Below are 26,319 nucleotides of genomic sequence, written 5' to 3' on the forward strand. Positions count from 1 at the left end.
ACCTCAGAGTTCCTGCTGTCCCCATGAAGATTAACGTCCTCCCCCACGTGACCCTCCCACACAAACAAAGCAAACCCAGCCATACATTCTGCTGTATTCTGTCTGTCCGACTGGCCTGCATGGTCTTGGAGAGGAAGCAAAGCTGTGGTTGCCAGAGAGAGCAAATGAGCCCCAGCAGGTGATTCTTACGGGTAGGTGAGGATACTATGGTCTATGAGCTTCTTTTAAAAATAAAGATAAGAAAAAAGGAAGAAAAATATATACTTATCGGGTGCAGGAGAATCCCTCTAAAAGATACAGAATCTCAAGGGAAATTTTCAGAGTGGGAGCTCCTCACTCTGCTGAAGCTCCAACAACCCAGCCATCCTGGAAAGGACCCATTTGCCCCAGGGAAAGCCCGTGTCCTAGGCATGACCCAGTTTTTGCCAAATTTCCTAGTTCTGAAGGCGACGCTAAGCACAGCTTCGCCTCTCTGATGAACAAAGTCATTATTGCTGCCCCTAGACCCAGTGTGGAGGAGAGGGAGGGGACAGACCTGGGAACCTGAGGGTGGCAGTTCTTATTGTCAGCAGAGTTCCCGGTACAGGGGAAGAGAGGAGGGGCTTCTCCCCAAGACCTGCACATCCACGAGGAGTGCTGGAATGGGTCCCCTATTCAGAGAAGCACGGAAGTCCCATTGGGCGGTGCCAGCAGATTCACTGGTCACACACAGATTAGAAGAAAGGCCTCTCCTCGGGTTGCTCTCAGAGAGACCAGAGGTCTCCTTTAAAGGAATTAATCAAGCAGAGCCATGACTACTATTCAGAGTGGCCAGGCAGTCGGGGGCTAGGCTGAACTTACACATATAACCCATCCATCCTCTAATCATACATTTAAAACCAACCACCTTCTTTTATGTTAAACTTATATACACTCTCATTTTTTAAATCTTATTTATAATTCAGGGTCTACAGGCTTCAGCTAACTTTGGGTCAGTTGGATGGCCATAGGGAAATTGCCTCACTGTATGGTGGCTTTTGCTTTGAAGGCCCAGGCTCCACGAGGGAGATTTTCCCAAGAGTCTCTGCAAACCCAGACCCTGTGAAATAATGCCTGTAAAATATGGTCCAGGCTTTGATAGATCAGCAACTGTGAAAGTCAAGAAAGGAATAACACATTGAAAGAAGACAAGTGGGACTTTTTATTATGTTTAATGACAAAGATCTTCCCCAAAGGAACCCAAACCCCAATATGTCACAAAATTATACATGTTATTATAAACTCCAAAACAAAAATGTCTCAACTGCAACCCTGGCCCAATATGATCCCTCAGAACTAAAGTAATAGCTGGAAAAATAAAAAGGTAAAATAGAAATCATTTAAACAAAAGAGCAGATCAAAAAATGAGAAAAAGGCAGATTGAGTTGAGAAAAAAAAAAGAATAAATACTTTAAATAAGAATGGGCATTTTAAATCTTATCCATTAATCGAATTAAGGAGTTATGCTCAAAAAAACTGAACATGAAAAAAGAAACTGAACATGAAAAAGCAATAACTGGCACAAGGTACTGATTCATTAGAATTTATTTCCTTTGGCAGCTTATAATCTTTGTAAGTGGCCCCTTTCTGAGACCTGTACCTCAGTCTTAATGTAATACAGTTTTTACTTTTGATGACGACTTAGACACTGAAATAGCAAACTGACAACCACAGCTCAGACACTCTGAGAATGCATAAGCAGGTGTAATTTAAGCACGTTGTCTGTTTTCCGTAGGTGCAATGTTCGTTGTAATATATACCTTTACTTGGCTGAAATTCTGAGAAGAAGGTAAATGAGTTTTGTTTTATTGCTTTTGTTTTAGGAGGGCTTTTTTCTCCTTTAATTTTTAAATTCCTTTTCCTAATTTATCTAATGAACCAATTCCTGGGGTCATAATGAGAAAAGAAAACCGGACTCTTCCCTGAATGTTCCAAACACTGAAGTGGCTTTAGGGTATGGCAGAGGAAAGAGCTCAGGTCAGAGTATGAAGGAGACAAAAGTTTCCATTTCAGGACCCTCTTCTCTGGCTCTGTCCCCATGAAGACAAATGTGCCTCTAGTCCCACTTCCTCCCACTCCACCCTCTTCGCGCTCCCTCAAACCGTGTGCGCGTTTCGTAACGGCACCCTTCTAACTAATTTTACATTCGGTTTGGGCAGTCATGTTTACACAGCCTATTGACTTCGAGTAGATCTTTCAGAGAAATATTTGAGGAAGCTGCTGTTCCCCGTGTAAATTTATTAAGAATTGCTGAACAAAAAGAAGGGTAGTGACAGGAGTTTAAACTATAGTCCAAAGAAATTAGCCTTCTCCTACAAATGTATCATAGAAATTGAATCTTTAAAGCAAGATCTGAGTTCTTCAATGCAATCCTCCCTCTGCCTAGGTTTTCAGTGGACTTCTTGTACATCAGGCCTAACACTAAAAAACAAATGAGCAGCACAAAAATCAGGTCTACCAAAAAGGGAAAATCAGGCTGGCAGTCTCTTCCTAGAGGATCGATCAGCCTATTTCTCTAAATAGCAGCTTCCTCTAGGTCTTGCAAAATGTAGGTTGATTTGGAAAGAATGAGAGAGGGAGGGGAATTAAGGAGGAAGGGGGGGAGGGGAGGGGAGAAAAAAAGAGAACTTTTCAAAGACACGCCACTGTAAAAATGAGGAACACCTGCAAAGGCATCTTGACATTTTCAATAGACGTCTAAGAAGTACTTTCCAAGCACCCACCACTCCACTATTATTTCTATTTCAAGCTCAAAACAAACAAACTAAAACACAAATTCTACAGCTTGACAAGAACATATGAGCCCCAAACAACGAAGACTTTAATTAATGACTCTTACCTGGGTACAAAACATCGAGTACAGGGTTTGATTTAAAGGGGATTAAACACTGGCAACTCCATACCCATAACAAAAAATTGTTGTTCATTTCCCCAAGGATGTGTCAATTGTCTGGATGAGGGAGTTTTTCATGATGCTCCTCCAGCGTTCTTTCAGCTTCCCCTGCACGTGGGGCTGAGAAAAAGGGCAAATAATCATCAAGGAGATGATCTCACTCTATCCTAATCTTGCCATGTCTCTCTTCCTAGGGACCATTGGTGTCTGAGCCCCTTCTCCTACACTCCCAGTGCAGAATGAGGCAATATTGGTTAGCACGACAAAGCAGCGGTGTGGTCCTGGGCAAGGGACCTGACCCCTCGGTATAATATAAAGATGATAGTCAGCAGAGTAGCCACCTCTGGAGAGTGTTATTGTGAGGAGTTAGTATAGACCTTGGCGCTAAACTGTTAAACATGCCCCCAACCAATTCTATTCTATGGAACAATTATTTTTGAGCTTGGAGGGGGTCAGTATGGGATTGGGGAGTATTCCAAGTCCCCCGTCCTCAAGGCACTGGCAGCCTACTACAGAGATTCTCAATCCTAAATGTGTATCAGAATCCCCTAAAGGACACTTATAAAAATACTGGGCACTGCTGCAGAGATTCCAATTGAATTGGTCTGAAGTGGGGCCTGGGCATTAGTATTTTTCAAGCCCCACCCCTCTCCCCATGATTCTGATGCTCACGAAGGACAGCTGACCCAGGACTCTGCCTTGTGCACAGCCACTGCCTGTGGGAAAGGAGGTTCATCATCACCCATTGAGCCAATCCCCACAAGCCACCAAATCACAAATCCCCCAGAAACATGACCAAATCAAAGAGGGAGCGTCCCCAAGGTTGTAGTTTAGAATCTGTAGTCTGGTTTGCTTTTTGCTTTGGTTGTAATGGAGGTGAAGGGGCCTCTGTGGGAGGAAGTAAAATAGCTCCTGCCAGCAGAGACAGGCAAGGTTGGAAGCCATATCAGCCACTATCAGGAGCTGGAGGCCTGATGAGCTGTGACAGAAGCAGAAACCAGGGCTTCAGTTAATTTTTGTCTTTTTTTCTCTTTTCTTTTCTTGGTTTATTTCCTTTAGGCTATTCTTTAATTTTAGAAAAGTTTGTGCTATAATTCTTATCTGTGCCTGAGTTCCTGGCTCACACTCTGGTTGGGAGCATTACAAGTGGGCTAGCTCCCCCCGAAGGCCGGCCGTGGAGCAGGAAACTGGGGCCACAGGACACTGCTCACAGCGTGGAGCACTCCGTGGGGCCAGAGTTGGTGCCATTTGGTCAGTCTCCCCTCCCTTCACAGAGACTTCCCTTCTCATCTTCTGTCCCCTTCTTGGGAGAGTTTTCATTAAACCAATTACAGTACAAGGCTGAAGGAAACATGTACTAAGTGGAGGTATGTGGAGTAGCAAGAGACAGAGGCGCTGGCTCTGCTGGCGGGACCAGGAGTTTCCACAGAGGAAGGCCTTACAAACCCATGCTTCAAAATGAGTGCATACTGCCCGGCCGGTGTGGCTCAGTGGTTGAGTGTCGACCCAGGAACCAAGAGGTCATGGTTCCATCCCTGGTCAGGGCACATGCCTGGGTTGCAGGCTCTACCCCCAGTAGGGGGCGTGCAGGAGGCAGCCGATGAATGATGTCTCTCTCTCATCGATGTTTCTATCTCTTTATCCCTCTCCTTTCCTCTCTTAAAAATCAATAAAAACATATTTTTCTTTAAAAAGTGAGCACATACTGGACAGGGGCAATCAGCTCACACATTTGGTAAGAGCCAATGCACAGAAGTGATCATGCCTTCCAAGAGAGCTAGGAATCGTGCGTGTGTGTGCGCGCACATGTACTTATGGGAATTTTTTGTGATAAAATTCACATAACATAAAGTTCACCAATTTAACCATTTAAAAATATACAAGGGATGATCTGCTTTATACCAAAATACCAAGTCCCAAACCATCCAGAGTAAGGAGAAATATACTTCAACCCCTTCCACTCATTTCCTCTACCCATTCCCTGGTCAGACAATTGGACTCTTTATTTTGGGCTCAAGAATCCCTGTCCTTTTTGTGATAAGAATCTACTTTTTCATTTCCCTGGAATCTTGAGATCACTAGGAAACCAGAAGAGGGCAAACTGATCCCAGTGAAATAGCAGAAGTGGAGAAGGGGAGAGAAGAGACAAGACTGGTGCTGCCCTCCAATCCCTCAGTGACTTATGCCAGAAAGTGGGACATGAGCATCCTCAGCAACAACAAAAAAATTTTAAAAAAGTTCTTGGCATCAAAAGCAGAATTTGAGGTGGGCAATGATTAAACATATTAGTATCTATCTTGAGTCACTGTGTTAGTGGAATAATGACAGCGCCTCCTGTATTAACAATATCATCTCTTCGATTCCTGACAAAATGTTCCATTCTAGAGATAAGAACACAGGCTCATTCTGGGGCAGGAGGGATCGGGATATTAGGACATGTAGAATATTTGTTCATCACTGTTTTTTAAAAATGGTGCTGCAAGCAGGAGGGCTTCCTTGAGAACAGCCAGGAAGGAGGCATGCAGTGGAAACCCACCGGGTCTTCTGCCGAATGCTCCTCTCTGGGACTGTCTTCTGAACTCATGGTGTGACTGCGGCTGTCCAGCTTTAGCTGCTTGACCTTGCTTATTTGGGTCTTCCCTGGATTCATGTGATACTCAGCATCATTCTAATAAATGCTCTATTTGCTTAAGACAGCCAAAGTCACCTGGGTTCTTTATAACCATGAAAACCTCTACTAGCACAGCCCTCCAGGCCCCCTGCCTCACCAGGAATCCGTGACCCAACAGGTGGGGGCAGAGTCCATTGGAGGGTATCTTGTGTAATCTTGGAAACCCATGTTCTAAGACAGAATTTACTAATTCTTTTCTCACCTTCTCCCTATTTCCTCACATCACTGTGCACATATCTGCTGGTTCAGAGCTTTATGTAACTTGATGTCACCTATGTAGAAATTCGATACAATTTGGCATCTGGTAATTATGTGGGCCGTGTTCCCTGGTAATTATGTGGGTTATGTTCCGTATAACCACCTAATAAATGCCTAGATGACTGTTTCGGCAACTGGAGATTAAGTGGCCCAGAATCCATCCTTTAATCTACCAAGCAGAACGTTCCAAAGTAGAAGCCTGCAGAGTGGGCAATTACCGAGCTGTCCTCCACAGTCCTCTGTGCCGAAGGCAGGGTCCTGGCCAGCCTGGGCCCTCAACCCGGACCTTCAGGGGCCTGACCCTAACTACATAAAAACCTAGCATGTCATCCCACACCCCTGTATTGTTTAAAAAGACTCGTAATTATTTTGAAGTTGCTGGACTGAGGGACTTCATAATTTAGCACCGTAGGATCCTTGTGGGAGATCACAGGGAATGTCCACAAACTCTCCTGGGCTCCAAAGCGCTCTGCTCTTTCTCCCCAGGTTCTCCTGTCACACACTCTAGGTTTGGAGAAGCACTAGAATGTAATGGCTCAAAGCATAGTCGCTGAAGCCAAACTACCCAGGTTCATGTTCCAGCTGTGCCATTCATTCGCCAGCCATGTCACCTTGAGCAGGGGACCTTAGTGCTCTGTGCCTCAGTTTCCCTACCTGTAAAAAGGAAGTGACAGTAACTACTTCATAGGACTGTGAGAACTGAATATTAACTCATTTAGTACATGTGCAGTATTTGGACCAGTTCCTGGCACTCAGGAAGCACTTGATAATGAAGAGCTATTATTTTGGGCCTGGGTTAGGGATGGACAGGAAGAGAATAGCTGAGAAATGATGACACCCCTCTCTGTGGCCAACTACCTGCCACATATTTGAATTCTAGAGTTGCCTCATCACCTCATTCAACATTCACTCATAAAAAATATTCACCAAGCCCCAACCACAGTGGAGAGCCGTCTGAGACAAAGATAGCAGCAGGTAGGGAGCAGGAGTTAGAGTCTTGCTGAGGGCACTTGCCTGGCACGTGTAGCTGGTCGTAATGCACTAAATGTCGGCTAAAAAACAGTGAGCAAGAGAGACAGGTTCCACTCAGGTAGGAGAGGCAGATTTTTAAGCAACGGACCCATGTGAACATATAACAAGTTGTGTTGTACTTTATGAAAGTGCAGAGTGCTAAGGAAGGTATGCCTCGGGGGGGGGGGGGGGGTCATAGAAAGTCATTAGACTCAAAGGATAAATAGAAGTGACCCAAGCAGGATCGGGAAAAAGCATTCCAGACAGAGAGAGCAGCGTGTGCAAAGTCCTCACAGCAGAAAAACCGTGTTCGAGGAGCTGAAAGAGCCGATGAGACAAGGGAGAGGGGGGCGGGCAAGAGGCGGCCGGAAAGCTGGCAGGCCCACGTATGTCCCGTCAGCATCATACTGTGTGATCATGTGATTCACAGGTCTCTCCCTCATCTCCCGTCCACCACGTCTTCTAGTTACCTCCTATTGACAGCTGGAAACTAAAATTATTTTAACAAGTCATGACAAGAAGCGCTTAAGCTGCTTACTTGCCTAAGACATCAGCTTAAAAATCTCTCTTCGCATGCACTGGGTACTTCTTCAGAGCGTAGCTTGGTCCGCCAAGGGTACGGTTTACTCCAGAGATAAAATCTTCCTACAACAGAAACAAATGCAGCAATAGCACTACTCATGATGTAATACGGATCGATGATAGCAAGGTGTGTAGTTCAGCATTTAAGAGGCCTATGAATCCCGCACATCCTATTCTTGCGGGGTACACACACGTCTGCGCGTGTACAAAGGTACCTTCTTTTCTCTCTCTCCCTCTTTGTCTGTTCTTTCTTCTTCCCTTCCTCCCCCTTCCTTCCTTCCCTTTGTTCTCTCCCCCTCCCCCCTCCCTCCTATCCTTTCTTTTTACATTTTAAAGGGATTTCCTTACTTGAAAAGACTGTGACTTTTCAGAGAGTAAGTAAAGTAGTCCACTGCCCCTGTGGTTAGAGTAATCATTATCCACTGTAAGAGCCATCCTATAACTCCAGGCAGGCTATGCCAGCATTTTTAAATAAGTCCACAGGACCAATTCGACTACATGCTATGGTGAAGTCCAAAAACTGGGGGCATTGTTAACCTTTCATTTTAAATCTTTTGAAATGGTGACAGGTCTCTTAGCTAATGGCTGTCCACGTGCAGTAGACAAAGTACTGGGCATATCTAGCTATAGATCAGAAACATTCCCTACATCCCCATAAAAGTCAAACAGCCAAACACCTTATTAACTTTGAGAAAAAGAGTGAATATGGGGGATACATAAAATGGGGTCACTTTAACCAAGCTGCTAAAACCGTTAACATTATAAAGGTCCAGGCATGAGGAAAAAACCCATTTTTGTTCTAACTAGTCTGGGAACTTAAATTTTTTTGAACTTTCCAGTCCTGCATCAAGGCCTGGCTATGCACCTGGACCTCCAGATAACCCTCTAATACTCCCTGAAGGACTCGTGCACACATCCACCTGACGTCTAGACCCCTGGCCACGACCACCTCCCGGTGCCCATCTCTCACATTCCCTGGCATCCATCACCCCGACTGGCTGTCATCGGACTCATAACCATTCTGGACCAGTCCTAGGACTAAGAATGCAGGACTGATAATTCTCAAGAATGCACTTTTTACTGTAAGAATTTTGACTTTTCTCTCTTCTTTGAGAGAGAGAGAGAGGGTTTTGCCTCTCTGTTTCCAGTTTTCAAACTTTAGGACCCTTGAAGAAATCTATCATTTATTTCTAACAAAACTATCAGACTCTTTTTGATGTTGTTCGACAGCTTTTAGGAAAATGTTTCTTCCATGCTGTGGCCTTACACAGACCACACATACTCCTCTGGATTTCTTCCCTGGACCAGAATTCCTGGGCGTGGTGAAAGAGAATGTGCTTTGGGCCAGTTACTGTCTTCTCTAAGTCCTTTGAAAGGACCCTGCTCCCTCTTGCTGCAGGACCCCCTCCCTCTTGACGCATACTGTGCTCACTGTTCAGTTCGAAGCTCCACTGTCTCTTCCGCAGGGAAGCCTGCCCTGACTCACAGCCAAGTCAAATACCCCTTTCTACACACTCCCAGGACACCAAGTAACCTCCTTAGCAAGTGTCACAATTTTGCATTTATTCCTACGGTTACTTGATTAATGTCTGTCTCCTCCGCTAAACTGTAAGTCCCAGGTCCATATTATTCTGTCAGCAAAGATCTAGTTGTACTAGAAGCCCTAACCTTGTTTAGGTGTTGCCGAGCTCTGTGGGATGTCAGAAGGCTGCACACCCTTTCATGGATCTTTTTCCCTGTGGGCTGCGAACCAGGGTGGAACCTGCTCAACAGATTAAACAGGGTGAAGTATTATGCAGCTAATAAAAAGGATAGTTAGAGTACATAACAATATGGGTTGATATGTATAACTTAATAGCAAGAAAAAAGCAGCAACATGCAAAATAGTATACACAGGGCGGTTTCAATGTCTTTATTCAATCACTAGGGATAAAGCCACCAAGGTGTTAAGCGTGGTTTGTGTTTGGGTGTATGGCTGTGAGTGACTTGCTTCTTTGTACTTTACTATGTATTTTAGATATTTCCCTAAAGGACAAATCCTGCTTTTACATTTAAGAATTTAATCCAAAAATTTTAACGCCAAATTTAATCCCAGTTTTCCACTGTAAGGATTTTATTTTTTATCTCATTTACTTTAAGCCAACCAGACCCAATCTTAACCACAGGTCTCACAGTATCTCAGTTCCTCGAACAAGAAGCACTTTCTCCTGCCCGAGGCATTTCCCAACACTGCTCCCTCTGCCTAGAGTGCTCCCCCCACACCCCGCTCGCTAGTGTTCTTGTGTTGACTCCTACCCACCCTCCAGAGCTCAGTTCAAGAACTGGTTTCTTGGAAAGTCTTTCCTGATCCCCTTCTGCGTTTGGAGTTCATTTACCCCTATTCATACATTTCCCCTAGTGGAGATTTTGTCATTATTTGATTAATGTCTGTTCCTACTCCTAGACTGAAATTGGGACTGAAACTCTTGGGTTAATAGTTCATCCTAGGACCTCATAGGTATTGAATACCACAGTAGGCATTTAATAAATATTTCTGAGTGATTGAATTCATCTATTCATTTGGTGAATTCATTCATTCATTTTCAGGAGAGAATGGATTCCAACTCTAATTCTGAGGCAGAATTAGCAATTTGATTATGAAAATCTTGTTTTGAGATATGTCCTGAGTCCCTTTGTGAGCAACTGTGTTATTGTGATTTAGGGATTTATCTATTCTCATCACTGCAGAGTAAAGCAGACCGCATAGCCTTTATTCAAAATAACTATTTACTAATATTATCTTTGGTGCCACTTCCCTGGAGTTAAGGTGATCAACTGTCCTGGTTTGCCTGGGACTAAGGGGTTTCCGCAGAATGCAAGACTGTCAGGGTTAAAGTCAGGACAGTCCTGGGCAAACTGGATGGTTAATCACATCACTAGAGAGCTCAGCTTTGAAAATAAATGTTCCTGTTCTCCATCTCTGGCCTGCCCTCTAGACCTACACAATCAGTGTTTAAAATTTGTAACAATAATATAAACAAACCAAGAAACCATGTCTAGAAAAAGAGAAAATACATCCACATGTTGTTAACGTTTGTCTTTGGGGGACAGAACTATGTGTGATTTTTTTTCACTCCTTTTTGTTTTCTGTAATTTCCAAAATTTCTATAGTGAACACTACTTGTATACTGGTGAAATCAAATGCTTGAGTTATAAAATATATAACACCTAAAATGGATAAATAAATAGTATCTATGCCAAATTGGCCATCTGTCCCATTCTCAACAAACATCCTGAGATACATTTTCTGGGGGTAAGAGAAAAGGTGGAATTTTTACTTTGGGGAAGATCTTTAAAGGAGTAATAATTCATCATATCAAGGTGTCCCCAGGTGAATATCCCTGAGGAAGCAAAATGTTGAAATGACCAGTTATCCTGCCAGAACACAAGGCACTCTCCAAGCAGAGAGATGGGCGCTTGCCGCTGACCTTTCTCGGGGAAGGCGCTGGTCCAGATGAGGGCTGGGAGATCTGGAGTGAGGGCTGGGAGATCTGGAGTGCCGGGAGGTAGTATATGAAGTTTCCAGGTAGAAATCCACATCCCCTTGGTTACGGTAACTGGGCGAGAGTTTTCCAAACTTACTTGGATCTAAGGGCGATGGTGACTGATTCCTTAAAACAATCCGTTCATCTGGCTCTTTGATAACCTGAGTGACAATGTGCATTACTTTTCAGTGGTAGTTTTGCTTTTGTTTGCTGAATTCAAAGCTGGGGTGGAGTGGGGCAAGGAAGAGAACTGGGGGCAAGACAGAATACCTGCCCCAGGGATCTCCTGCAATCATAGAGGAGTGGGAGTAGAGCAAACTGGAGACGAATGCTCAGAAGAGCTCAAGGAAGGGTAACTAAAATTCTCTGTCTGGTATGAATTAACAAGCCAAAATAAATGCATGCTCTAAACTTTGATTTGTGAGTGATTATTGGGCTTGAAAAAGATATCATTTTTAAACAAAATATTTAGCCCGGCAGGCGTGGCTCAGCGGTTGAGCATCGACCTGTGATCCAGGCGATCGGGGTTCGATTCCCGGTCAGGGCACATGCCCGGGTTGCGGGCTCGATCCCCAGTAGGGGGCGTGCAGGAGGCAGCCGATCAGTGACTCTCTCATCACTGATGTTTCTATCTCTTCCTCTCTCTCTGAAATCAATAAAAATATATATATATATAAATGCTCTGGCATAAGAAGTACAGTATACTCCGTTTTCTTTGCATAATATGTGTTCTCATGCTGTAACGCACAACTTTGCCTCTTCGCCTTGACAAGCCAAACTTCAAAAACAAGTGATGCACCACCACGATGCATAAAAAGATTCGATTAGAGAAAAAGCAATGAAAATCCTACTGATGCAGTAGGTGTTGGGCCTACATATGCCCTCACTGGTTGTTCTTCTTACAACTGAAAAAAGTTTATATGAGGGGAATGAACAAATTGAAGCAGAGCAAAGCAGACAGTGGAGCCTAAGCGCCTCTTACACGCCAGTTAAACTCCAGCAATTCCATACGCAGCACTAGCTAGAAATACACTTTTCACCACACATTGGAGAAAGTGCAGTAATTGACATTAGATAGCTGGAAAGAGATTATTTTACTAATGCTACTTCTAAAATTACCTTTACGTTAGCTGCAAGGCTGTCAAGAGAAGAAGCTAGAAGAAAGAGGAAGAGGTGATTCAATGACTCATTATTACCAGTTACCCCTAAAACGACTGCTACATTTATTCCACAGCAGTACAAAAATATTACACAATGAATGAATTATGAAAGAACTTAAATGTTCCCTTGTAAATTACACTCTCACTTTTAAGTCTCCCTTGAGTCACAGCAATTCTATCTATGAGTTTTTCTGTCCTGTTGAGGTCAATGATGAGGTTTTATTATCAATGACAGTACATATGGCTATGGGAAGGGTAAAAGAGAGTCTAAAGTGAAGCAGTAAGTTCAGTAACCCTTAAGCAGCCTGGAAGACTCATATGTGCCCAGGTGCTCAGAGCCTAAAAGAAAGCCATGTGGCCCTAACTGGTTTGGCTCAGTTGTGAGAGCATCAGCCCGCAGACTCAAGGGGGCCAGGTTTAATTCCTGCCAAGGGCAAGTACCTCGGTTGCAAGCTTGATCCCTAGCCCTGGCTGGGGCCGTGTGGGGGGCAACCAACCAATGTGTCTCTCTCACATAGATGTTTCTTCCCCTCCCCCCTCCCCCCCTCTGAAAAGCAATACCCTCGGGTGAGAATTAAAAAAGAAAGCCATGTGGTTCAAATACAGAATTCATGTACTCTGCCTCTTCTGCCATTCCCTTTATATTTGGTTTCTGTGGAATCTTATTTATGCAGAAACTCTTGAGTATACTTGTGCAATGTAGATACAAATGTTAAATTGAAACAATGAATACGTAAGAGCTTGGAGAAACTGACACAGCAAAATAAGTAAGTAGACCTAATGCCAGAGAGTGATAAGAATGACTACGAAGTGAATAAATTAATACACGTAGACAAAACCAAGACTAAATTGGATTTTTCCAGGTTGAGAAAAATGCTTTGAAATGAATATTTTGCAAGACTATGCTAAGGCCACCATGGCTTCCCCCGTTGTGACGGGAGCTTAAGCAGTGACAAGGGGCTTTTCCTGGACTGCTGATTCCCCTTGTGCCACAGACAGTAAGAAGAACACTATAAAAAGGGATTTTAAAGCCTGGTAATTGTCATATCCTCTGGGTGTGCACGTATGTGTGTGTCCTTCTTGTTCCAGAAGCTCTCTTCTACCAGTTGAACAGGAAATCAGCAACGCTAAGGCCCTTTTCAACTATAGCCACAAACCTGTCCTATAGTCCCCTGCCTGTGATTTTGAGCACTCCCTTGCCCAGGGGGCTTGCCTTTGTTCCTTTGCTTCTCAAAGTGCAGCCCGTGAACCAGCAGCATGGATATCACCTGGGAGTTTGTTAGAAAAGAAAGATCACAGCCCCGCCTCCCCCAGCCTCACTGAATCAGAATCTGCAGTTTAACAAGATTCAGAGGTGATTCAAATGCACATTCAAATTTGAGAAGCACTGCTTTATTCTACCTTAGGCCTGGATGAATGAGTGGACAGGTGACCTAAGCAAAGATTTTGCTTGGAAGCTATAGGATCTGAGCCCAGAGGTCTGAACATCTTCTCTAAATATCCGTTTGCCAAAACCTTGGTGTGTGACCTGTACACATTCTGCAATCTCTCTGGAACCTTACTTCTCCACCTGCCAGGATTAAGAAAAGATAAAGGCAGAGACCAACGTGATGTATGAGTCCTATCATAACTGGGCCAGAATTAAGCCCAGTGTGTCCTCTCCAGGAAAGGACGTTTGTTGTTGCTTAATTTCATGGTCATAGAGAAGACAATGCTGTTTTTATAGGCTACCCTGGTGACTTTCAATCCAAAGGACTTAAATTAAATGTCAGACGTGATAAAGCACTTTCTGCATCAAATTGTACCCTGTCCTTGGTTGGCTGCAGTCGAACAGTCACCATGATCCAAGAACACTGGCTTGAGTTACCCTAAGAGACTGTGCTGCCCTTTAAAAGTATAAACCTTTCAGCCGGAGACGGGGAACTCTGTTGTCAGGGATGGTACAGGTCTATTCTCACCAGGAGTCAAGAGAACAGGTCAATACCATCCCTTTCCAGATTGAGAATTTTTATTAAGTTCAGGAACAGGTGAACTTCACTGCCATGACCTTCAGTATTAACATGGTTCATGTATTTCAGTCATAAGATAAAGGTCTCCAAGGGATGCCTTAACCCAGTGACTCAATGTGTGGTCCAGAGACCTCCCCTGTGTCCCCTAGACCTTTAGGAGATCTGCAAGGCCAAAACTATTCCCCTGCATGGCTGGTGTTGGAGGTCATGGTCAGGGCACATGGCCGGGTTGTGGGCTCCATCCCCGCAGGAGGTGGGCCTATCAATAATTCTTTCTCACCACTGATGTTTCTTTCTCTCCCTCTCATCTCTCTGAAATCAATAAAAACATATTCTTTTTAAATGTGATTAAAAAAAATACTTCTCCTCCTAATAATACTAAGACATAAGTTGCCTCTTTCACTCTCATCCTCTCATCACTGTACAATGGAGTTTTCAAAAAGCTACACAACATGCCATGACGTCGCCACTCTGATAGCTAGTGGAATGTGTTTGTGTATTCTTGTATTTCACAAATTTCTCAGTTTTAATTTCTAATATGTTAATATTAAAAGATATCACCCACATAAACAAAAGCCCTTTGGGGTCCTCAATGTTTGCAAGTGCAAAAGGGTCCTGACACCTGAAAGTCTGAGATCCCCTACCTTAACCCAACTGCTTCCAATAGCTGGCTCCCCTCCTCGCTAACATGGCATCTTGTAAAGGAAATGTTATGTCTCCTGATCACCAATCCCCTGCTCTTTCCCATCCACAGAAAGGGCAAGTCTTATTTGTTGGCTATCAATGGTGCTTTGTCAAGTTTGCACCGAACAAGTTGCTCCCTGCTTTTCCAGCCCAGCCAGGAAAGAACCGCAGCCTGGGCGCACTGGGCGACCTCACTGCTCAGGGGGGTCTCCTTCGGGAGCCAGGGCAGCTCTCACGCAGCTTCTCAGCGGACTCTGTTCGTGGGAGCTCCTTCCCTGGAAACACCAAAGCCGGAGAGAACTTGAGAGTTAAACTGCAAGTTTCCAAAGAAATTTGTGATTCCACATAATGGAAGAAAATTTAGAAGTAGGATGCATTTGTTCCCATAGGGAAATGTACAGGAGTAACAAGAAACCTGAGTACCTCTTCTCATTGGAAAGGGGAAGTCTGAAAACTTCGTTTTTCGTCTACTCTTCCGGGAGTGAGGCTCGGAGGTATTCTCACCGAAGGGCTTTGCACTGTCCACCTGCAAGAGAAAGGAAGAAAGAAGCCTGTGTGACTCGCCCCACGTTACCTGCAATGCCTTTCTCCCCCTCAGTCACAGGTCACGCAAATGAGAAAAGAAGGGTGGGAACAAACTAAGTCACAGTCTCCATGCACGTTCCATGTCACCCCAATAGGGGAAGCTGCTCGTCCCTGTCTTCACTGAGGCCCGAAGGCCAAGAGATGGGCTACATGTTAGCATAAAGAACTAAAGTTGGACACAAGTTATATTCTAACCACTGGAAAGGATCAAGCCCAGAAAAGAATGAGATGAATATGCATTCTTTTAAAACAGGCCAGAGTTTCATGTTCCTGAGCAGTGCTGGCCTAGGTGGGGTCCTCCCTGAAGACAAGGGACAGTTCAGCTTTCCACTTCCCCTGCCAGTCTGAGTGTCATACCCTTGAAAAGAGAATAGTGGTGACTATATTATTTTATTTAAGTGACCACATTTTCATAAATTGGACAACATGATCTGCAAACAGGTTAAAATACTTGAAATTGGGACTTTTCCAGAATATCTATGACATAGAGTTGCTGGATTTGTTTTACTTTGTTTGGTTTTTAATTTCAAGAAGGCAGGCTATAATGTTACTCTTCATTCTACTTGAAGAAATACATTGATTAGAATTCACAGCCTTCACAACATTAGGTCCTCTAAATTTTAATGCTTCTACTTAAAGAAACACCAGATATCAGAGAATTTGGCTAAATGAAAGAGAATGTGTGAAGCACTTAGAAAAGAGCTTCGCACATAGTAAAGGCTGAATAAGAATTTATTTTATTTGTTAAATAAAATAAATATCATGCAAGTTTTATTGCCTAAGAAATCTACCAAGATTTTAAGATTATTTATCCCATAATGGCATAGACTAAAGATGTACTTTACATAAATTTACTTCAAGTGGAATAAATCAGACTGTCCAATAAGCTCAATTCAACAATATTTGTATGATGCCATGTTTAAAGAGTGGTTGCTAGATTTTTGTCAGGCATTTTACTCAAGTCACCATGAAGAAAACAGCTGTTCTGTAGTTTCTATCCAGAGAACATCTCCATACTACCTAAAAACCAACTCTGTAAACATGGTCACCTCAACACCACCTTCACTTTGGGGTTGACCATGCTTCATATCTGATGTCAAACACACAAGCATCACCACTAGTGACTTTAAGTCAAATTATCAATTTGACATTATTATCAATAGTTAACTACTGGGGTTATAAAAGTCATGAACTGGAACATGGAATGGTGTTAATAAAGAATATGAAATACTATCAAAAATGCTTTTAATGTAATATTAACTGTATATATTGAGAAACTAATCTGTATATAGTACATTACATCTACAACTTTGTAGAAAAAATAAAGCTTATTAATATTAAAAAGGTGAAAGAAAATGCGTTAAATAAAATTTTTATTTATGTTTACTGTGCTGGTGAACGTATGGGTAATTTTTTGAACATTTCTACATTTCCCATTACTTTTTAGTTAAAAAATTTAAGGAGACTAAAAGAACTAGTGTGATTAAATTTGCACACTACTCCCTGAGAGTAAAATCTAAGATAAATTTGATCAAGGGCTTTGAATATAGCACATCATTGCTTCTTCCTGCTGATACATTTTTTTCCTTTGCTCTTTAAAGTATAGCTAATGAGCAAAAACCTCATTAAAAAAAATTCAAGCAGTTTTCTTTAGAACTGATGAAGCTTTAGTTTTAGGTTGGTACAGAGTAGATGCCAGCCTTTGTTATGCATCTTCTACCCATCAATTCACTGATTCTTCTGGATAATGGTGGGTTGCCAAGTGTAGACATCGCACTCTTTAATAATTTTCAAAAATTAAAATGAGGATGGCTGACATTTACTGAGCAAGTCCTCTGTATAAGACATCTTTATAGGAGCTTCCTGAACATGACTTTAGGAAGACAGCATAATTTTATTTTATTATTATTTTTTAAAATATATCTTTATTGATTTCAGAGAGAGGAAGGGAGAGGGAGAGATAGAAATATCAATGATGAGAGAGTCATCATTGATCGGCTGCCTCCTGCACTCCCCTGACTGGGGATCGAGCCTGCAACCCGGGCATGTGCCCTGACCGGGAATCTCCTGGATCCTAGGTCGATGCTCAAACACTGAGCCATGCCCAGCCAGGCAAGATAGCATAATTTAATCATACTTATTATTCAGTTTGAATTCCCTCTTTATTTAATATTACCCAATTGTTTTTATAACCCAAACTTCCTATATTCCGACCTCATTCGCACCCTCACCATTCCAAAGACCTCTGAAAAATAATTAGGCTCACATGTCTAACTACAAATGGAGGTTTGCTTTCTCTGGAGATTCTGAAATTATTTCCAAGGTTCAACTGAACTGGCTGGTCCTCGAAGAAACACCTGGTAGAATATGGAGAGGGTGCCCGGGATTGCATGCATTGGGGCAGTCTGTTGAGATTGCTTTCTCTTGGCTTCACATGTGTATTATTTAAGGGGTCTTTTGGTCCATATGATGTAGACAAAGGCCTTCGTGACTTATATCTTTCTTCCTAAAACCAAACAAAGAAACAATACTTTTCAAGACAAAAATGTAAAAAAAAGAAAGAAAATTCAATCAGAATATAACTCTATTTAATTGAACTTTGCTTAACTAAGGTAGAAGTTTGTACATCTCAGATTTATAAAACAGGAACTCAAGGAAGGGTATTTCTCTACTTAATTTTTCTTCAGTTCAGCTTAACATCACTAGTATTTATAACTTGCTAGTATGTTATATTTTAATTAATAACAGTGAGATTTATTTGCACTAGGAGACAATTGAGAAGTATCAGACACTTCCCCCAGTCATAGATAGATGATCAAAGATATTGAGAGAGATTGAGAGAGAGAATTTGGCATATACTGGGATCCAGAAATTTCACTCTAATGAATTTATTATAAGGAAATAATTATGGTTATGTGTTTAGGTTAAAAAAATTCTTATAACAGTTCAAAAATGAGAAACCAACTATATTGGTGAGTGGTGAGTACGCAATTGCCTCTCAGCTGCAAACCCATCTTTGTATGCTCAGCTTTCTGACAGGCGGGCTGGCACTCTGCTTTTCCAGCTATTGTTAGGCTCTGCCACCAGAAGGCGCTAGAGGGAGACTGCAAGACTGAATCAGCACAACAGAACACTTCCAGTTCGGCCTTCCCTTCCTGACAGCACCGCCCCAGCAACCATTGTTCACCTTGGCAACAGGAAATGGTCCCAGTTTCTAGCCCCCCCCCCCCCCACTAGGCTCAGTGCCCCAACCCCCCAGACATACCAGCACCCAGAGATTTGAGTCTAGCCCCAGAGGATCTGTGGCAACAGCAACGAGCAGAGTCCTCCTTAGAGGTCTGAGTCACAGCTCATCGAAGTCCTACCTCTGAGTTCCCAAAGCACCACCCAGGAAGGCAGCCCCTCCCCAGGGTTCCTTCGCTAGGGGATCCCCTTTCTATGAGGTCTCTTCCTCAAGCTTCCATGCTCTTGATAACCTGAACTCTTTCCTTTGTTTCCTCCGCCCTAAGGGTGGAGCTGCTTCCTGCAGTTACTGTCTCAGTCACTCCAGTGTTCCCCTTTACCTCTCAGCATGCCAATCCCTAGTTAGCCTTTTTTTTTTTTTTTTTTTTTACCTCTCAGGACTCCAATCCCTAGTTAGCCTTTTTTTCTTGCATTAAATCTTTCTGTTAAAATAACATGTGCGGTTTGTTTTCCTGACTGGACTGTGACATATCAGCTAAGCGCCCAACATTAGGAAAATGATTGGCCAAACCAATTATGGTACCACTGTACAACGGCATACAATGAAGCCATGAAGATCTGCCTGGTATAAAAGTACTTAAGGACATGAGAACATGTTCATGGGGTATACTGAGTGAAAAGGGAAGGGTACAAAATAATAGGCAGTGTGGTATGATTCCACTCTTTTAAAATAAAAGCATGTGTGTTATATAGAATATACTCAAAAAAATTAGTCATCTCATCTCTAGATAGTAAGAATCACATAATTTTTATGTCCTTTTTGCTTATCTGTATTTTATAATTTTCTAAAATAAGTGGGATACTTTTGTTATATGAAAAAACTAAAGATACTACTTTTAAAAGTTAAGGCTTAAAAGGAAGATATATCTTTTGAGGTTTTAAAGAAAAAAGGCTGAAAAAAATCACTGTGCACACATATCAAACAGATTGGAGAAAACAGTGGCTAATAAAGAAAAACTAAAAAGCAAACTAATGCCTTCCTTAAAAGTAATCATTTGTTTCCCGTTATATGAGTTATAATGCCCAGAAGATTGATGGATTTGCACAGACAGACCCTTGTTATTCAGTATCCACGGTCCACATTTTCAAGGTTTTTTGAGGATCAGGCAACATTTAGAAAGACAAGCAAAGTATTTAAAGAAGCTTTACAAATTACATTCATTCGTTCTCCATCCTGTTCTAGAAAGGGCTTTAAATGGTTACAAAATTGTGTATAATAAAATAAAAGAAACACAGGAAGAAATCAGGGTGAAGGGTAAGTTAGGGCTGAACAAGAGCGTAAAATGGCTGTAGTGCTCTTGGATGCCCAAGACCCTTCATGGGTACCAAAAATGGCCCATGAATACAACTCTGAACTTCAGCCTCAGCAGAAGGAAGAAGGAAACATTATTATTCATAAGATCAAGAGTAAAAGTCATGAAACAACAACCAAAAAAGCTAACTAGCTTACATGTCAACTTTGTGATCTTAGCTCTAGATCATTCTGCTCCACCAACTGTACCATGATGAATATGTGCCAAACATACTCACTCTAATGTAACAAGCTGAGCAAATTGTTTGAATATAGAAATTCAAACTTAGCACCATGTCTCCAGGTTTTTACTCATCCAGTTGCATCTAAACTTGGTAAACTGAGTTCTTTAAATTGTGGAGAAAATTCCTGACATTTCTATTACTGGCTTCTTGATTATACTTACAAGAAATCTGTTTCTATGCAGAAACACACATTCTCTGATGGCCGTCCTCGTAGAAAACTCTATTTTGGGAGCAATGCCCTAAAAATAAAACAGCATAAAAGGGGCAAATGAAATTATTGGAAACAGGTTTTTTGCCCCTCCCATCCTAACTTGAAATCATGCAAGAACCTAATTGCTCTTTTGTGTGGTTGGCATAATCCACATGTATTACCTAAAATATACACATAACAAATACATATGTACACAATAAAATATTATTCAGCCTTAATTAAGAAGGACATCTTGCCATTTTCAACAACATAGAAGAACCTGGAGGACATTGTGCTAAGTGAAATAAGCCAGACACCGAAAGAGATCAAGATACCACATGATCTCACTTACATGTGGAATCTAAAATAGTCAGACTCATAGAAGCAGAAAGTACAATGCTGGTTGCCAGGGGCTGGAGGATGGGGAAAATGGGTAGACATTGGTCAAAGGGTATAAAGTTTCAGTTATGCAAAATGAATAAATTCTGGAGATCTAATTTATAGCAATGTGACTAAAGTTAATTTTATTTTGCTTTATAGGATATTTGAGAGAAATTGAACTCTATCTTTTTACAAATTGTTTAAAATACAGTTTGATTAACTTCATTGTAAGAACTGATATTTTACCTCTAATGCATGAGGAGGTAAAAAAAAAAAAAATCATCCTTTTTATAATTAGGTGAAGTGTAAATATGGCAATGATTTAGCCAGATTAGGTAAGACTCCCACCTCTCCGATCAATAACGGCAATCAGTATAATTTGGTATTCTGAGTGGGGCATCAAAACAAGACTGCTGAACAGAATAACAGGGATACTGACCAGTCCAAGAGTAAGCCTTACCAGGAATAAAATGTTCAGGTACCAATAATTTACCCTGCAACAGAAGCCACGCTGGGCACAGATCACTTACTGGAAAACCTGCAGTTGTTTTCATGAGCACCTCCCTACATATCCCTGGGTTCGAAGGTGTCAGCTTGGGCTCAGGGAAAAGAAATTCCCGTGTGTTTTCTTCATAATAAGCCAACTCTTCCCACGCTAAGAAGGAAGAAGAAAAGGCAGAAGTAGATTTATGTTCTGAAAATGATGGATCTATATCCCCAAGTTTAACAAATTAAAAGCTTAGACCGGTGATGGCAGAGATGGCACACAGAAAACAATAGACATTATGATTGCAGTACTTGTTATTCGAGGGGCAGATGACTTCTTCTACTTTTTATCTCATGGGTAATTTTTAAAAGCCTACCCAAGTCATAACAGAGATAAAAACTATCTAAAAGGTTGCTCTACAAAACAAAGAGGAAAATCTCTTTCCATTCATCCATCCACCCATCCATCCATTCTTTCCTTCAGCAAATGTTTTCTAAGGATGTAACGTGGGTCAGGTCCTAGGGGTAGAATAGGAACAAGAGAGACAATGCCTTTTTCATGTAAAAGTTACAGTGCAGACTGGAGTTTGATGTGTTCTGTGATACAGGGATGTCAATGTCCCAAAGGTCCAGAGAACAGCTAGAGCTGTGGGTCTTAGTAGGGCTGGTGCCAACCTCAGGGCCATTTCCAAAATATGTGGGCGCATTTCATGGACAGGAGCTAAGGGTTCCACAATGCTCAAGATGCTCCTACACAACTTTCTAACATCTCACCAGATGTTCTTTCAAGCAAGAAACCATTTTATAACTATCAGAGCCTGGAAGCTAAATGTTACGTATAAACACAAGGCGCGTTTTTTGCACAATTTTAAAATACACTGAATTTTCAGGAATGCAGTTACCGTGTAAATTAAGGAAAAATTGTACTTTGCTGTTTGGATCTTTACTGAGATCCCTTTGGCATTTTTAAGATCATGTCACATCTAAATACTTCACTATGCTCAACATTTACATGTTGATATACATGTCATTTTATTTTAAGACACTTTCATTTCTCATTTATATTACACTTCAAATACTGGGGTTTATATAAGTTAGTTCTATTAACTATGAATATTATTTCACTATGGTAAAAGAGGTGCTACAAAATACTCATTACTGAAGAAGATCTGGGGTCTAATAGGATTGAGAATCACTGAGCTAAAGGATGGAGAAGCTGCCATCTGAGCCCGCCTTTCTGCACAGTTGCTACAGAAGTGGTTTGGACTGAGAGTGGCCCCTGTGCAGAGCACTGCCAAAATAGAAATGTAGTCAACGGGGCAGTGTTACTGTTTGGTGACTGCCATTTTATTTGTGACAAGAATTCTGATGAGGGTATATTTTTGGTACATCAACTGTAGAAAATAATTGACCTTATATCAAATAATATAATGAACTACTTTCTTCCTGCTTATTCCACTACTGGGTGCTAGTAAGGATAGAAGGGTAGAAAGAATATAGTTTATTTTTCATCATAGTATCATTTCTTTCTACTCTCTGCTCTCAGACATGCTCCAGTCGCAACAAACTAACAATGTGTCCTTCCCTCCTTGCTATGCTCTTGCACAGTTTAGGCTATTCCTTCTAAAATGTCTTTTCTTATTTATCATTCAAGTTTCACCTTAAATGTCTTATAGTCTTTCCAACATAATGGATCCAAAATAGAACTCTTTATTTTTTCCCACAAATAAACTCTCATCTCTCTCCCTATCAGAGGAACCAGTACCAGCTGTTCAAGCCAAGAATCTAGGATTTATCCTTGGTTCTACTCTTTCACTCCTTAAATCAACCCATTAGCAAGTCCTGTTGACTCTGTCGCCAAAATAAATCTAAAAACTGCCCCCTTCTCTCCATCTTTATAGCTACCACCCAAGGACTACTGCCATGACCTCCTAGCTGGTCACCCTGCTCCCATTCTTCCTGCGCTCAGATCCATTCTCCACGCACTGTGATATTATAAACACTTCAGATGGAGCCTTTCGCCTGCTCCCCATGATGGCCATGACCTCTCCACTTTTGTTGGCCAGAGAGACTTCCTCCATTCGGTGACCTCAGAAGTACCACCTGAAAATGGGAAGCGATGTGACAATTTCCTCACCCATCACTGGGAACAAAATGCAACTTTCTACCACAGCCTACAGTACACTGGTTAAGAACTCGGGTTCTATGTTCAGACAGATCTGGGTTCAAATCCTTGCTTCACCAATTACCAGTTATGGGACTTTGAACAAATTACATAAACTTCAGTTTCTCCTTAACTTCAGTTTCCTCTTCAGCAAAATGTAAAACTCATAACAGCCTCTTAAGGCTGTTGTGAGGACAAGTGACAAGCACATGTGCCTGACATTACCTGCTATTATCATGATTGCTCCATGACACTAGCCTAGCAGTGGGCCCAGCACTACTCTGATGTCTACGAATACTATGTGTTTTCAATAATACGTTTCTAGCGGGGAAAAACATCGTGATGCATGGAATGATGCTCTGTACATTGAGATTTCCCTTTTTTTTTTGGCTTTCACATGTTTTTGTCTAGTTGTTGTCACTGCATCCAGAATGATAGCTACTAAATTACTATTCCTGTAGTTAGCAAGAATTAAGATACAAATAAGTGGTCAGAGAATTGGAGGTGAGTTCATCCACTATCTTTGGAATCTGAGGGATAAAAAGAGACAAAAACAGAGAAAAGGAAGGCTGTGAGGCACTCAATTCTGTCTCCCTCGTTTGGTCATTTTCTAGAGATCCAAAGTGCCACCCAGTGTGAAAATGTCAGCACACCAAGGGGATGTTACAGCAAGAGCCTAGGTTGCAAATAATATGCATATACATAGGCTGAGCAATTCTCATAGGGCAAGTGAAATGTCTGAAAAAAACGCCCGTGTTCTTAATAGGCGAATGGCACAGACAGGGACATCATCAACGCCATAGTGAACAAGCACTGCCCCCAAAAGGAAACAGATGAGACGTCAAGAGAAATAATTTAATAACAACATTGTTTCGAGAAATATCTAGCATTTATAAAGCATATCAGAATTTACAGTTTGCTTCCCAATATGGGGTCTTATTTGATTCCCACTTTGCAGATAAGGAAACTGAGACTTGTCATGACGCCACATGGCGAAGTAGAAATTCAAACCAGAACATCTGAAGCAAAAGCTCTCTCCTGCTGACGCCTGGTATGCATCACGACCAAGCATAAAATCAAGCTCTGAATCAGGGAATGGATGCCCATTAAAATAGCATTTTACAGCTGGAATGAATATACATGACACATTCCAAAGTAGAGGTTTTATTTAAGAAGTCCATAAAAGCGCCAAGCTCGCTGTCAGCCAGGACTATGCTGCCCCCCTGTGTCCATTCACTTTTCCCATCTTTGTAAACTGAAGAACCAGGGGGGAGTCTACTGCTTCTAAAACAAATCATTGGCCTCTTTTTTCCTTAGCAGCAAAGCAGTATGCACATCTGAGGTACCTGTATCATTAACTTAACGATCATAATATGTCTTTTGATTATAATAAGTGTTTTTGAAAGCAATGTGGGAAAGTATGAAAAGGTAACAATTCAGCCCTAGCTGGTGTGGCTCAGTTGGTTGCAGTGTCACCCCATACATCAAAAGGTTGAGGGTTCAATTCCTCGTCAGGGCACATACCCAGGTTGCAGGTTCGATTCCCATCTGGGTGTGTGCCAGAGGCAACCAATCGATGTTTCACTCTCACATCAATGTTTCTCTCTTCCTCCCTCTTCCTTCCTCTCTCTCTAAAATCAATACATCTATGTCCTCAGGTGAAGATTTGAAAGAAAGAAAAAAAATAAAAGGTAACAATTCAGCCAATGAAGAACTGGTCCCTGTAAACCCAAATGTGGCCCACATGACCACGTGGTGCACTCCACGTGAGAATTCACTCCACGTGAGAATTCAAACAATCATTTTTACTTAATTATCTAGCACCACGGACTAGCAGATCAAGGTTTACCTGCCACTCTGTGACTGGTACCACCTGCGTGATACCCAGAAGTGGCACAGTGTGGGGCATATACACCCTCAATAAACGTACGTTGGACAAATTAATGGATCAGTCTGTAATGCATCTGAAACTGCGTAAAATTAATTGTTATTTTGAGCAATTCAAATTTACATTCTGAAATTGAAGGAATGCAGACAAGAGGAAAACAAGTATATAATAAAGCCTCCATTTTGCATCTGATTAACTTTTGAGCTATAACCAGTATACATACACCCAACTTCAATATCCTCCAGTCATCATAGTTTCGAACAATTCTTGCAACCTTCTCACAGATGGATTTCTGTGTCATGTGAAAAACATATGGCAGTCTAAGATACATTAAATTCTAAAAAGCAGGTTGCAGAATATATATACTCAACCAAAATATAATACTAAATATACATATAATAAATACTAGATATATTTAGTATATATGTGCCTATATGTGTATGTAAGTATTATTTTAGGATTCGTTGAATAAAGTAAATGAATTATATATACTAAATGCATCTTAAAGGTCTAAAAAGATACACAACAAAGTGTTAATAGTAATTATTGTCAGGGGTCATTGATGACTGTGTTTTGGCTTTTTATTTTATAAAATTTGTGTTAATTAAAAATTTTATAGTGAGAATATTAGGTATTGGGTAATTTTTTTCAATTCATGTAAAATTAAATAAGACTAGAATGGGCCTGCTTCTGTTTCACTAGTATACTAAAATATAACTTGTCAGTTAGCAGTGATTTATGTTTAAACATAAAACTGGGTCAAACAAGGAAAAAAAAAAAAAACTTATGGGAAAAAAAAAAACATCAATGCCCTGATTTTAGCCTGTCATTTTTAGGCTGAAAAATATTCAGTGAGAATTTCTGAAAAGCAGGTAGGAGGCATCTCTGATCTTCCCTCTGTATGCCCACCTAAGAAAGTAATGGCATATACAAGGGTATCTATCCCTAGATCCATGGAGAATGGGGTTCTGATCTGTTTCCAAAGCCTGCTTCTGCCAATGAACCAAGAGGCAGAAGAAAGAACTACAGATTCCTG

General features: G+C 41.5%; 1 protein-coding gene across 3 annotated transcripts in view; it reads right to left on the reverse strand.

Annotated features, from left to right (window-relative positions):
- Positions 1-1,158: 1,158 nt before the first annotated feature.
- SPATA6L (spermatogenesis associated 6 like) overlaps positions 1,159-26,319 on the reverse strand; it is a 40,071-nt gene continuing 14,910 nt past the window's right edge. Inside the window, exons 6-14 of one of the 3 annotated variants that reach the window (XM_081151488.1) lie at positions 21,276-21,400; positions 20,336-20,413; positions 17,662-17,901; positions 15,234-15,336; positions 12,077-12,111; positions 10,901-11,118; positions 9,102-9,195; positions 7,394-7,496; positions 1,159-3,031 (exon numbers count right to left, since the gene is read on the reverse strand). In XM_081151488.1, the coding sequence (XP_081007614.1) occupies positions 7,407-7,496; positions 9,102-9,195; positions 10,901-11,118; positions 12,077-12,111; positions 15,234-15,336; positions 17,662-17,901; positions 20,336-20,413; positions 21,276-21,400 (983 nt within the window). In that variant the 3' untranslated portion in view covers positions 1,159-3,031; positions 7,394-7,406. Of the gene's footprint in view, positions 3,032-7,389; positions 7,497-9,101; positions 9,196-10,900; positions 11,119-12,076; positions 12,112-15,233; positions 15,337-17,661; positions 17,902-20,335; positions 20,414-21,275; positions 21,401-26,319 lie in introns of all 3 variants that reach the window. The other 2 variants (XM_081151489.1, XM_081151490.1) reach the window with 2 other exon arrangements.

This window comes from Miniopterus schreibersii (assembly GCF_964146895.1).
Source record: "Miniopterus schreibersii genome assembly, chromosome: 11".
Lineage (NCBI taxonomy): Eukaryota > Metazoa > Chordata > Mammalia > Chiroptera > Miniopteridae > Miniopterus > Miniopterus schreibersii.